The sequence below is a fragment of the Danio aesculapii genome, chromosome 1 (genome assembly GCF_903798145.1).
Source record: "Danio aesculapii chromosome 1, fDanAes4.1, whole genome shotgun sequence".
NCBI lineage: Eukaryota > Metazoa > Chordata > Actinopteri > Cypriniformes > Danionidae > Danio > Danio aesculapii.
Window position 1 is genome coordinate 62,194,399 of NC_079435.1, and position 15,300 is coordinate 62,209,698.

At 35.8% G+C, this 15,300-nt stretch overlaps 1 protein-coding gene across 2 annotated transcripts; it reads right to left on the bottom strand.

Moving 5' to 3' along the window:
• Positions 1-847: 847 nt before the first annotated feature.
• Positions 848-14,835, bottom strand: n6amt1 (N-6 adenine-specific DNA methyltransferase 1). Of its 2 annotated transcripts, none has more exons than XM_056463824.1 (8): positions 14,757-14,835; positions 11,300-11,379; positions 7,997-8,138; positions 7,707-7,793; positions 4,724-4,814; positions 3,908-3,991; positions 1,422-1,563; positions 848-1,289 (listed from the first exon to the last, which is right to left on the bottom strand). In XM_056463824.1, the coding sequence occupies exons 3-8, from the start codon at positions 8,122-8,124 to the stop codon at positions 1,153-1,155; spliced, it is 669 nt and encodes a 222-aa protein (XP_056319799.1). In that variant the 5' UTR covers positions 8,125-8,138; positions 11,300-11,379; positions 14,757-14,835; the 3' UTR covers positions 848-1,152. The 2 variants fall into 2 exon arrangements, with proteins under 2 accessions (XP_056319799.1, XP_056319791.1); XM_056463816.1 differs by having other exon boundaries at positions 11,272-11,379.
• Between the last annotated feature and the right edge of the window lie 465 nt (positions 14,836-15,300).

The following is a 15,300-nucleotide window of genomic DNA, read 5'->3' on the forward strand; positions in this document are numbered from 1 at the left end:
CGTATGAATGGAAGTCTATGGGGAGAAAAGTCAAGTGTGACTGCAGCTTAAGTCTTGCCACTACAAGACTCACAACTCATCTGATCACTTTAGATATTTTAAACAGTGTCGGCGCCAGTGGTGTAGTAGTTAGTGTCGACACATGCACTCCGGCGCTCGCGGCGACCCAAGTTCGATTCCGCCTCGTGGTCCCATGCCGATCCTTCCCCTCTCTCTACTCCCTATGCTTTCCTGTCAATTCTCTCTACTTTCCTAAGATGAAAACCCTAAATAAAAAATTATTTTATATATATATTAAAAAAAGATATTTTAATGAGTAACATATATTATTTCTTTTTAATTATGTAAGTTTCATACATATTTTGGCATTTCAAGCTTTACAACAGTGGTTCTCAAAGTCGGGGTAGGGACCCCCCCAGGGGTTCACGGGATGAGAGGGGGTCGCTTGGTGATTTACAAAAATATAATTTTATTAAACTATTAGAATTACCTTATTTTATCCATAACCTACAAAAGGAAAAAAGTAGTTAATAGTTATATTAAAACCAACAACATGCAAATAAAAAGCCATCAGCGTTTCAATTGGGGTTTTTTTTGCTACCTCTTGGGTGATTATGTTATATTAAAAACAGCACATTGATTTTATGGCACCAGGTTAAACTTTCTGACACCTTTACGGCACTCGCGTACAGTAAAAATAAATACAGGCCTATTGGTTTGTGCGCAAGGTTTATATATTAATTACCACCTCAGAGGATATTGGGGGTTACGAGTCACTGGCATTGCTATTTTGGGGGCCGGTTCACCCAAAAATAAAAACGCCCTCATCATTTACTCACTCAAGTGGTTATAAACTTTACGATTTATTTTCTTGTTGAAGATATTCTGAAGAATGTTTGAGGAAAAAACTGGGATGAGTTTACATACAGCACTGCCCCTTTAAAAACAAAGCTCCCATTTAATCCTATGAGGGATCAATGTGGGATTGTGGGTAATTGAGTTCAGCGCGAGTCAATAGATGCTCAAACACACAGTCCAAGAGTGTGTTCATGAAGAAAACACACAGAAGATGAGGTGTGTCACAGTTTGAGGAGCGTCTCAGACTCTTCCAGCTGTTTTCATAATCTTCAGATGTTAGAGACTGAAATATGTTCATTCATTTGGACTGAATCTGTGTTTTTCCACTGATCTACTGAACCTGAGGATGGTCAGCGTCTCTCGTCCGGCCTGACGAGTCAAACACACGTGTCCATCCAGACCCGAATGAGCCAGCAGATCCACGATCCCCTCTGGAAAACACAGATTTATTGATGTCATTATGGGTTGCAGTGCCTGTATGTTCCTGCTTTTCTGTTAAACATCATTTGGGAAATATTTGAACACAGATGAAGATGTTTTGAAGAATGCTCCACCCTTCTCACCGGGATCATTATCAGACACGGTGACCAGGTAAAACAGCCCGTGTTCAGACAGCAGATCAGGAATCAGGGGGAAAAAACGGTTCATCACTTCTCGACCGTGGAGACCACCGGCCCACGACGCCTCCACACCACGACTGCCCACCTGAACACACACACACACACACACATAAATAAACAAACACACACAAATACATACTCACATATATTTATATACATACAAATATACACACAAATACATGCACATAAAACACACACACACACACACACACAAGCATAAAAACACACACACACATACAAACAGACACACACAAACACGAAAGAAACAAGCATACACATACATACAGATGTGTATATACATTCAAAAACACACACCTATACAAACACATACAACCAAACACACAAACAAAAACACACACACACACACACAAAAAACAAACATACACACAAACATACACATGCAGATATACATACTAGAGATGCAACAATACAGTTAGCCTGCAGTTCAACACATACCTCGCTTTAACATGGTTTTCGGTTCGGTTCTCATGGCTTGACACATGTTTTTTTTTGTTACTCTATAGGCAATAGGAACAGTAAGAGGTTAAGAAGAAAAAAATAAAAATTATTTATTGCAATACTCCTTTTGTTTTACATAGAAGCCAAGAAAAGTAATCTAGTTCCTAGTGTATTGTGACATAAAAATGACCACTGAAATCTCAGCTGCTGGTAATGTTAGTCTATGTACAAACTGGGGAACACAAAAAATCCTACACTTTGAAAATAAACAGATGTGAAGTTAATAAAGATAAATTAGCCATTTCAAATAAACATATCTGTACTTGAGGAAACATAAATAAAGCATCTTAATTATCTCGGTGCTGAAAAAAGTGCGAGATGGTAGTCTACTAGTACATGTGTATTGACAATAAAGTTGAATCAAATCTAATCTCATTATTATGTTTTCTTTGTGTATGTGGACACATGAATTAAGTCATAAGTGTTTAACCAATTATTTGTATTAACATAATTTGAGTTCAGAAACTGCAGAGATGTTAAAATGATCATTACGATATAATAATGATATAATGACTGATATGGGGAAATCATACTTGTGAAATTCAATAGGTGGCGATAATGCTCCTAGGAGTTGGATAGTTACCATATATGGCTTGCCTAGATCGTGTGTGCTAGATTGCGTGTGACTGAAACGTGTGGTTCTGCGGGCCTGTAGCTGGATATATCTCCAGCTCGTAGACTTACAGGCAAACACAAACCGTCAATTCGGGGAGATATAAAATGCACATGAATTATTTGAACGTAAAACCGAGAAAACCGCAATTCACAAGCGCATATTGAACCGTGGATGTCGTAGCGAACGGTTCAATATTATATTGACAATCGTGGCATCTCTAATACATACATTCAAACAAACAAACACTTCTACATACAAACAAACACACATGCACAAATACATACAAAAACACATACAAAAACACAGACACATACAAAAACATAAATTTGCACATACATACACAAAAACACATACAACACAAAAAACACATGTAAACACACACACACACACACATATATATTTATATACACACACACACACACACACATATATTTATATACACACACACACACACACACACACACACACACACACACACACACATACAAACAAACACACATATACACAAAAACACATACAAAAACACACACACATACAAAAACAGACATTTGCACATACATACATACACAAATACATACAAAAAGACACATATAAACACACACACACACATTGTATGTGTGTGTATATATATATATATATATATATATATATATATATATATATATATATATATATATATATATATATATATATGTAGGTAGGTAGGTAGGTAGATAGATAGGTAGATAGGTAGATAGATATATATATATAGATATATAGATATATATATATATATATATATATATATATATATATATATATATATATATATATATATATATATATCTATATATATATATATATCTATCTATCTATCTATCTATCTATCTATCTATCTATCTATCTATATATATATATATATATACATACATACAAACAAACACACACTCACACAATTATCATGTGACTGTATGTATAGATAATTCAACTAAAACTGACAAAAGCCTTTAATAAAATGACTAAAATCAGAACTTAAATATTTAATATAAATCACTGATCAATGAGAACAATTCAGACTTCATGCAGAACACAAATGACAGCTCTGCCCTAACATTTACTTTGTTTAATATATGTTAAATCAGTGCTGTTTTACAGTCTAAATATATACATTATATTTATATCATGAACACATTTTAGCTTTCATGTTTTCAACATTGCAAGTTCATTTTTAACATCATCTGCACATTATTATATTGTTTATTTTAGTAGTTATTAAGTGCATCAAGTGAAAATGAGAGTGTTTGCACTGGTGTACCTCGCCTGATGGCGTGACCACATACGGCGGATTAAAAACAAGCACATCCACTTTTCCATTCAACCTGGGCAGAAGACACTCGACCTGAAATAAACACAGAGATAAATCAAACACACTGAAGGAGCGCAGATGACAGGAGGACACACACACTGAAATATGAGATTAAAACGAACGTGTTTACATCTATCACAGGAGAAACGCTGTGTGTGTGTGTGCGCGCAGCGGATGATTGACAGCTGAGGAGGCGGGGCTTAAGGCTTGTTCACACCAATTTTTATTTCTAAAAATCCTTCAGCGTTAAAAGGCTCCTATGATGCAAAATCTGTAAGCGGTTTGGACAGTAGTTTGTGTAGTATAGTGTGTCCACAGTCATATTGAAGTGATATAAACTCTATTTATTATTTATATATTTTCCTGACGTTAAAATAGGATCCTAATACCAGTGATTTTGAGGCCCACTGCAACATGACGTAGGAGTGACGTAGGTGTTCCCTGCAAACCAACTTTAATGACAGGTGTGTATTAACATATCTCCATAGTAACGCATATAATCATGTCAAAAGAACAGGATTTGTAATAAAATTGGCATTATAAAGCTCTGTTTCAACTGTCTGTGATCAGCTGCAGCTCAAGAAATGTTGGGCCCCTTCATATATTTCCTCATTGACCCTTAGAATCGTCTGTTTTTTAATTATTTATGATTAGTATTATTTTCTTATTTACTATTTTTATTTTCCAAATGTTCCATTGTGTGTATACTGTACCTCTTGTGTATATGTATTGTGTATTATATGCCAATAATGTGTGATATCTGACCAGGTCAGTGACGACAGGCTGCAGCTGCAGGTTATTGAGGACAGACGTCTGTAGCGAACACTGAGCTGCATCCGCATTCACATCTGTACAGCTACAAAACACACACACACACACACACACACACACACACACACACACACACACACACACACACACACACACACACACACACACACACACACACACACACACACACAGAGTTCTTCAGCACTTCATACAGTACACACTAGGGCTGCACAATGCATATGTTCTCCCTGTGTTGGCGTGGGTTTCTTCCGGGTGCTCCGGTTTCCCCCACAGTCCAAACACATGCGCTATAGGGGAATTGATTAACTAAATTGGCCGTAGTGTGTGTGTGTGTGAGTGAGAGAGAGAATGAGTGGGTGTTTCCCAGTACTGGGTTGCAGCTGGAAGGGCATCCACGGTGTAAAACATATGCTTGAATAGTTTGCAGGTGCATTCTGCTGTGGTGACCACTTATTAATAAAAGGACTAAGCCGAAGAAAAATGAATGAATGAATGAACATGACAGAGAGCTGCAATAAATAACTTTTTTTTTACACCAAAAAAATTCTACCAAAATAAAAAACTCTGCATGCAAGGTGAATCTAGAGCTGAAAATAAATAAGTACTAATGGCGGAAGTACAAATGATAAGGAAATAACCATCAAAATATCTGTGCAGGTTTTCATTTATTTGCCTAAATGAAGAGTTCAGATGCTAAAAACCTCTACATGCCATCTGAATTTCTCTTCTAAAATGAGCATTTTTATCCGGCTCCTGTGTTTAGGTCCAGTAATATCAGTTTTATAGCATAGAATAAGCAAAAAGGTGGTCTGTAAAGTAAAATAACTCAACATAAACAAAGCAGGCTGAGAACAATATTCATTTTCGATGGAAATTTCAGCACTTACAGGTTTTACATCTGAACTCTTCAAATGTTTGCACCTTGACAGTTTTTATAAATCAGAGTAATATTCATTACTACCTGTTTATATTAGTAGTCTATAATCCTTAAAGGGGTGGTCCACGGTGTATTTTTAAGGCTTGGTTGTGTTTATAAGCAATGTGTGCTCATGTTTACTTAAAGGAAATCATGTTATTTTTTCATAAATCTCACTTTGATTATATACAGCTACTCCGCTAACCACTGTCACATTTCATAATTCCTCTGAAAGGCCCACCCTCAAGTGACTCTGATTGGTCATCGTCATAATGTGCTGCGATTCGCGGATCGGCTCCACGTCACGCCCGTACAAGCATGTGCTTGTTGTGTAAACAGTTAGTCAACCTCATGCCTGCTCTCTAAAATAACATCTGACAAGTGTCTGTAATGAGTGAAAATGGGGTGCGGCTGCTTTAAGAGAGATCGCTGTTGTGTGTGTATGTGTGTGTGAACTGTCTGTAGACGCGTGTAACACGGGAAATGCATGTGCGCGGGACCGATGTTTCTTTCTTTTTTTTCTCTGCTGCTCGGATTAAGTTATTTCTCTGTAATATACAGTGACGCTGCTGACAGAAGAATAAAGCACAAGATGTGGGATGCGACCTGTGTGAGCCTTGATTGATTTCCTGCTGCTACACGAGTTAGGCGAGCTCTCCTGTATTTTTTAACTCAACGCATTACACAACGGCTTTAACAGATATCCGGAATATGCATGTGTAAGTAATATAAATCGTTCACATAATTTTTTGTGAGTTCATTATCTGAGATGTAGATTGCAGAAACAGCTGCCTATAGAGAGACACGCATGCGCTGGTGAAGTGTGTGTGTGTGCGCATGTGTGATTACAGCAGTTTGACTGATAAATATGAATTTGTAGCTAAATCGTTAGCGGCAAACAGCATTTCCCATTGCTGACATCTTTGCTACAACATACCGTTAAGGCTAGACACTGTACATGTCATGATCAATTTTAACAAATAAACACTCAGAGGCTACAGCTTCTGCTTGTTGGAGCTGCTCCTTCTTTGAGGAGATTTTAACAGAATCCAGCACTGAACTGGGAGAGATTCTGGAAGCTGTGTTTTGTCAAATCATGCTTGCTATGTATCTTATAATTCTCTGGAACATAATTAATATTGAACCGTAAGCACTTCTGTCTTTGTGTCGTGTCCTTTGGAAGCCCAAATACAGAAACAGAAGAAGCTCTGTGAATATAGCAGGGTTTGGATGGCATTTCAGCTCCCTCTGCTGTAACACTGCTGTAACTGCGCAGTGTGTGTGGGTGGTAAAAGTACGTTTGTGATCTCACAGGACCGGAAGTTTTTTTGTAGTCTCCAAAATTAATTCATTGTAGGCTTTGCTAAGCTAACTCTGTAAAAACCAAGGTCTCCCATTGCACTGAACTTTGAGCGTCTTAGAAATAGATTTCACAGTTCTCAACAGCAATAGCTATACATCCAATATTGTACACAGTAAGATACTGTACATACATGTGTCATAAACCTATAGTCTTATTCCTTTATTAGCTGTGTCTTTGTCCTGTCACCAAAACAAATTCCTCGTATGTGTAAACATTCATTCATTCATTCGGCTTAGTCCCTTATTTATCAGGGGTCGCCACAGCGGAATGAACTGCCAACTATTCCAGCATGTTTTATGTAATGGATGCCCCTCAAGCTGCAAATCAGTACAGGGAAACACCCAAACACACTAATTCACACACACACTCATACTCTACAGCCAATTAGTTAATCAATTCCCCTATAGTGCATGTGTTTGGAGTGTGGGGGAAACCGGAGCACCTGGAGAAAACCCACACCAACACGGGGAGAACATGCAAACTCCACATACAAACACCAACTGACCCAGTAGAGACTCGAACCAGTGACTTTCTTGCTGTGAGGTGACGGTGATAACCACTGTGCATGTGTAAACATGCCAGGCAATAAAGCTCTTTCTGATTCTGATTCAATATCACATATTTTCCAAGTATCGCGCAGCTTCAGGTAAACTCGTGTGTTTATTTTCCGTACTCACATATATAAGGCCTGAGCGCCGATTATAGACGCGAGGAAGGCTGAGACCACACCAGAGCCGCTGCCGACCTCTAGACACACACATGGCCTGAAAACACACAAACACACACACAAACAAACACACACACACACACACACACACACACACCACAGGATCAGAATCTGAAGACAAAATTATTCGCCCTCACATGAAATTTTTCTAATATTTTCTTTTTTCTAAATGTTCACTCTGGAAGTGAAGGAGTCCTGTAAAACTCGAAATGTTCAGAATTAGTGGAGATTATAAGGTACCTGCTGTCCCTCAGCCGATCTGCGTCTTTCTCCAGAGCATCCATCAGGAGAAACGAGTCCTCGGCCGGTTCATATACCTCAGAGAAGCAGCCGCGGCCGGCCGGAGCATACAGAGGAGTTGGGAACATCACCACAGCAAGGCCTGATGAGAAAAAAACAAATCAAATTTAACAATATTTATTCAATGCTTGACGTAATCTCAACTGAAACATAAAGAGAGGGCGGGACATACAGTAGCCCCTCCTCCCCTTTTTAAAATAACAGCCAATAGTGTTTTGTTTTTCTCACAGCTCTGAGTGAGAGTGGTTGAGCTCGAGCGCATCAAATTAAAAGCCAATAAGAAGAAGGGGGCGGGGCAAGTCAGACAATAGAGAGCATTTGATTGGTCAGAAGATTTGATGAAAAACTGAAGTATGAGACGACGTCAAAATGTAGACAAACTGCAAGCTTTGGATGTTCATTAAATATTCTACATGTGAATTTTCTCAGTGATTTAGAGGACACTAGCTTATAGATATCCATAAAGCAGGGGTGTCCAAACTCGGTCCTTGGAGGGCTGGTGTCCAGCATAGTTTAGCTATAAGTTGCTTTAATACACCTTCCAGGAAGTTTCTAGTATATATAGTAAGAGCTTGATTAGCTGGTTCAGGTGTGTTTGATTAGCGTTGGAGCTAAATTCGCCAGGACACCAGCCCTCGAGGATCGAGTTTGAACAACCCTGCCTTAAAGGAACAGTTCACCCAAAAATAAAGTAATTTCAGTCATCATTTACTCAAACTTTTATGAGTTTCTTGCAGAAACTAGAGTTTCTGCAGGTGTCACCAAGTCAAATATGACTTTTTAAGACCACTATAAATGAAATTTCAGACTTATCCAGGGCTAAACACTAAGGATTTCTTCTAATGGCCCGTTTGGTGCAGTAGAAAGGATTTCTTTAATTGCCACATCAAATAATTTGATGTAAAAAATTTACATCTAAATTATTTCCTAACCACACATTTTAAATATGTCAACACAAGCAAACCCTAATTGTATACATCCACATTTATTTTAACACGTTTCTTTAAAAGAAAGAACTAATTGACAAGCATTAAAAGCTATAATGATGAACTAAATGTATGAACAACAGTCTTCAGTCAGTGTGCTCACCATGTAAAGTCTATAAACACAAAGAACAATTAAACAAATGTTACTGTGAGGAAGACAAATAAACCATATTGGTAAATACAGTTATGAATAGAGTTTTGTTAAAAGTTTTATTGAGATGTATGTTGGTGATCGGATGCCCTTTGGCCTGATTGGGTAGCTTTACATGGACATTAGGACCTTTTAAAATGACTTAACATTTTACAACACAACATTTCGGAGAATTTCAGACATTTTAGGACCTCATGGAAACCCTTTATAGCTTTAACAAAGATTAATTAATTAAGCTACATTTTTAAAGGTAAGACTACAAAGTGTTATTTTACGTTATATATTTTTTATATTTATATATTAACCGCCATTAAGAGTTATACCAGACAAATTTAAAGCATTTTTTTTGCTTTCATTTGTATGTTTTCCCCCTTAAAAATCTAGTTTATAGTAGGGCTGCACACTATATATAATTTCAGCATTGATATGGCAATGTGCACATCCGCAATAGTCGCATCGCAAGATAAGCAATGTTGAGTCTAAATTATAGTTAACCAAAAGCTACAGACTTGTATTTAATTGCTGTATTTCATTTATTCATTCATTTTCTTCTCGGCTTAGTCCCTTTATTAATCTGGGGTCGCCACAGCGGAATGAACCACCAACTCATCCAGCATTTGTTTTTACGCAGCGGATGCGCTTCCAGCCGCAACCCATCACTGGGAAACACATACACACATTCACACACACATACACTACGGACAATTTAGCCTACCCAATTCACCTGTGCTGCATGTCTTTGGACTGTGGGGGAGTACCTGGAGGAAACCCACGCGGATGCAGGGAGAACATGCAAACTCCACACAGAAACGCCAACTGAGCCGAGGCTTGAACCAGCGACCGTCTTGCTGCGAGGCAACAGCACTACCCACTGCGCCACTGCTTCGCCCAATGTATTTATATGACTCAAGCAAAAGTTTTCTCTTGTTTGTAGTCCAAATATCTACATTTCAAAGCAAAAACAAGATTATTTTACTTTTTTTAAAGCAAAAACTCTTAATTTATTTCTTCTAAAGTTAAAAACAAAACAATATTTTTACTGGCTCTAAGAATTATTAGATATTTGGTCTGAAACAGAGACAAAGCAAAGTACAAAAAGCATCTTTTGCATATTGATTATTTAAGTTTGGTACCTGAATACTGATAAACTCCCCAGAAAACCATCAAGTAGAGCTATTAAAACTATCTTGTGTAACTGTATTCATATAGCAATAATTATAACAGAGAAATAAAATCTCAATATCAGATTTTTTGGAGGCATGGTGCATGTTCTCCCCATGTTAGTGTGGGTTTCCTCAGGGTGCTCTGGTTTCCCCCACAAGTTCAAAAACATTCTCTATAGGTGACTTGGGTAGGCTAAAAATGTCTGTAGTGTATGTGAATGAGTGTGTATGGATGTTTCCTAGTGATGGGTTGCAGCTGGAAGGGCATCCGCTGTGTAAAACATACGCTGGATAAGTTGGCGGTTCATTCCACTGTGGCGATCCCAGTTTAATAAAGTGACAAAGCCGAAAAGAAAAAAATTTCCAATATCATGCAGCCCTATTTTAAAGCTAATATTAACAATGTAAGCAGATGCACACATATAAAATCACCCCAACCATTCTGAAATGGTGAATTCTTCACAAGGAGTTACCCGATCCATCTGGTAAAGTATATTTCATATATAATTGCTGAAAAACTAAATATAGCAATGTCAATTTTTTCCCAATATCATGCAGGACTGGGTACAGGTTTACTGTGTTCAGCAGAAGAGATATAAACTAATAAAACCAGTTGAGGGAGAGTAAATAATGAGCAGATTTTCATTTTTGGGTGAACTATCCCTTTAAGACTACTGATACTAAAAAAAACCTTATTATAATTTGACAGATATGGTCCAGTTCTGCAGGCCGGGTGGTCAAAATAAAAGCGCTGTTGTGTGTCGAACCTCTGGATTTAAGTGTCGTTTCACACGCAAACGGCTGCATTTGGGGTTTTATGGTTTTATTTTCTGAGCTCTGGCACTGGATGGTGTGAACATATAAAGCCCTGAGCGTGTAAAACTGTGCTCCGAGATAAAGAGAAGAGAAGTTTACAGTGTCTTAATGAAGTCTATAAATCTGCCTGAACACGTGAGCTTCACTTCTGCCCAGTCGCTACATCAAATAAAGCTGATTTCCAACATCTGGACACACGATCAGCATCTGGAAGAAGAAGAGGAGCTGATCATTCATTTACACAGACTAAAACACATGCGTCACGTTTCTGCATTTGGGTCAGCAGTGAAAAGAGATTTACAAACACCAAAACAACACAACACAGCTGAATATTCAGTGTCTTCAGAGGAAAATATAATGGCTGCCATCCATATTACTAAGAATTTCCAGAAGGCAGACACTAAATCAGGACATTGAGGTAAAGTTGGTGTTAATAATCACACGTTCAGACTTTCTCCTTAATAATATAATTTCAGAAACGTATTCTTTGCTATTTGGTGACAGTGAAATCATATTATCAGACAATGACCATCAGCAACATTGTTCACGGTCAAATAAATAGTGCTAATGTTGTTTTCAAGTCATAATTACATTAGGTTTTAAACCCAATATTCAAAGTAGCTACGATGGTAAACAACATGGGGAGCACGTCACAAGTTATTAATAAACAAATGTGCGAATATAAAACCAACTTTACCCCAAAAGTTCACCCCAAAAAAAACAAGTGTAAAAAATTAGAACAAGAATCATGTGAAGACATAATAAAACTCTCTATTTAAGAATAAAAAAAATTAATATACATAAAATATGTAGAACCATGATATTTCCCACTGATATTTCCAATAAAAAGCACATTTTATATAACGTATTTAATGTTCTTTTGTTTGTTTGCTTTACCATTTACATTTCCATGATACTCCAAGTGACACTGTCTGTCATACTGTGGTACATTTATTAGGGAAACACTGAAATATTCCTTATTAAAATTACCATGTCAGTACATCATAGTGTTATGTCAAAACCATAGTGATAATCAGACATCACTTTTGAAACAAACATACAATCAGACTTTCTCCTTAATAATATAATTACAGAAAAGTATTCTTTGCCAATTATAAATAGTGAAATCATATTAGCAGCCGATGACTATCAAAGAACAACAATGTTCACAGTCAAACAAATACTGCTAACTTTAATGTAGACATACTTACAAGTGATTTTAGAGCGAACATGGTAAACATTCCATGGTAAACAATATAGGGAGCATGCTACATGTTTTCACTGACGAAATATGCGAATATTAAACCAACCTCCCACAATAATCAGCACTGTTTATCCAAAAACTTAGTGTAAAAAAAAAAGATGACATAATAAAAGTCTCTATTTAAGAATCAAAAAGTAATTTGAGACCAAAAATGATTTGACATCTAATAAACAAAAAATATGTAGAACCATGGTATTTTACTCTGGTATTTCCACTAAAATGTGCATTATAAATAATGCATTTAATGTTCTTATGTTTGTTTGTTTTACAATTTACAGCATTTCCATGATACTCCAAGTGACACTGTCTGTCACACTATAGTACACTTATTAGGGAAACACTGAAACATTCCTTATTAAAATTACCATGTCAGTACATCGTAGTGTTACGGTAAAACCATAGTGGTATAATATTATCAGACATCACTTTTAAAACAAACACACATTCAGACTTTCTCCTTAATACAATTCTAAATAGTGAAATCATATTAGCAGTCGATGACTATCAAAGTACAATATTGCTCAGTCAATTAAATAGTGCTAATGTTATCGTAGTCATATTTAACATGTGATTTCAGACCGAATATTCAAAGTACCATGATAAACAATATAGGGACCATGCTACGTGTTTTTACTGAAGGAATGTGCAAGTATAAAACCAACTTTACCTCAATAATCAGCACTGTTTATCCAAAAACTTAGTGTAAAAAAAATAAAAGTCTCCATTTAAGAATCAAAAAGTTATTTGACACCAAAAATGATTTGACATTCATTTTCAAATAGAAAAAAAAACATCTAATAAACATAAAACATGTTGAATCATGGTATTTTCCCCCTGATATTTCCAATAAAAAGCACATTTTATAAAATGTTTTAATGTTTTTTTTGTTTATCTGTTTTCACCATTTACAATATTTCCATGATACTCCAAGTGACGCTGTCTGTCATACTATAGTACACTTATTAGGGAAACACTGAAACATTATATATTAAAATTACCATGTCAGTACATCATAGTGTTATGGTAAAACCATAGTAATATTATATTATCAGACATCGTTTTTGAAACAAACACTCATTCAGACTTTCTCCTTAATAATATAATTACAGAAAATTATTCTTTACAAATTATAAATAATGAAATCATATTAGCAGCCGATGACTATCAAAGTACAAAACTGTTCACAGTTAAACAAATACTGCTAAAGTATAGTCATATTTACATGTGATTTCAGACCGAATATTCAAAGTACCATGATAAACAATATAGGGACCATGCTACATGTTTTCACCTAACAAATATGCAAATATAAAACCTTTACCTCAATAATCAGCACTGTTTATCCAAAAACTTAGTGTAAAAAAATAGATGACATAATAAAAGTCTCTATTTAAGAATCAAAAAGTTATTTGAGACCACAAATTATTTGACACATTCATTTTCAAATGAAACTCTCAAATACCAGGGTATTTTACCCAGGTAATTCCACTAAAAAGTGCATATTATATAATGTATTTAATGTTTTTTTATGTATATGTGTTTCTTGCTTTACTATTAACAATATTTCCATGATACTCCAAGTGATACTGTCTGTCATACTATAATACATTTATTAGGGAAACACTGAAACATTCCGCATTATAATTATCATGTCAGTACATCATAGTTTTAATTAAGGTAAAGTTGGTCTTATATTCGCACATTCGTTCAGTGACAACGTGTGACACGCTCCCTATATTGTTTACCATGGTACTTTGAATATACATTCTGAAATGAAATTAAAGTATGACTTCAAAACATTAGCACTATTTAATTAACCGAATAATGTACTTTGATAGTCATTGGCTGCTAATATGATTTCCCTATTTAGATTAGCAAAGAATCCTTTCTGTAATTATATAATTAAGGAGAAATGTGTGGGTATAAAATCAACACAGTTTTATGGTAAAACCACAGTGCTATAATATTATCAGAATTAGCTTTATAAACAAATGTCAGATACTACGTTACACTATCACTATGTTTTATAATATTTACGTGGCACATAGAAAACAAAAAAGTACGCGAAAATAATAGTGTTTTGTGGACAAAGTGTCATGATAATACAACAAAACTATTTCAAATACTTTGCAACAACATTGATTCCTCTGAATACTGTAACTGTTAGTATTAGCATGTTTTGGGTAACGTTATGTTATAAAAACGGACGTCACGCGCACTCGTAATCGTTACAGTCAAAGCTGTATATACTTGTTTTGCTATCTATACCCAAATGTATCTTAAACTTGACTCTATATACGTGAATGGACATGTTTCTTACCCTTTTTGCTGCTCACACATGATTTTCAAACAACACAGCGTGGACTCGCATCCTTAACTTCCGGCTGCGGTGTATCATGGGACTCGTAGTCTTTAAACACGCGTTCATATTCACTGTCATAAAACAGTAATGTTTTGTTTATTATATAATAATAAAAGATAATATGCTATACATTCAACTATTATGATACTTTATAAAAACAAGTAAATAACAAAACGCATACTATAAATATAAAAATGAATTATAACTAAAATACTAAAACTAAAATAAAATAGTAGAGTTATACTACATTAACACACACACACATATCTATGTATCTATGTATCTATGTATCTATCTATCTATCTATCTATCTATCTATCTATCTATCTATCTATCTATCTATCTATCTATCTATCTATCTATCTATCTATCTATCTATCTATAAACAGTATTTTCTTCGGTGTTTCTGTCTGTATAAGTGTGATCGGCTCCAGATGGCCCTGGTTAGAGCCTCCACGTGCTCTTTTTACCGATGAACAGCCCTGCAAACTCTCAATTACAG

Excerpts from the sequence above, each read along its gene's own strand:
- n6amt1 (XM_056463824.1), bottom strand. The coding sequence starts at position 8,124 with ATGTTCCCAACTCCTCTGTATGCTCCGGCCGGCCGCGGCTGCTTCTCT. Across the intron at positions 7,794-7,996 it reads GATCGGCTGAGGGACAGCAG|GCCATGTGTGTGTCTAGAGG; the intron begins GTACCTTATAAT and ends GTGTGTTTTCAG. Across the intron at positions 1,564-3,907 it reads TGGTCACGCCATCAGGCGAG|GTGGGCAGTCGTGGTGTGGA; the intron begins GTACACCAGTGC and ends GTGTGTGTTCAG.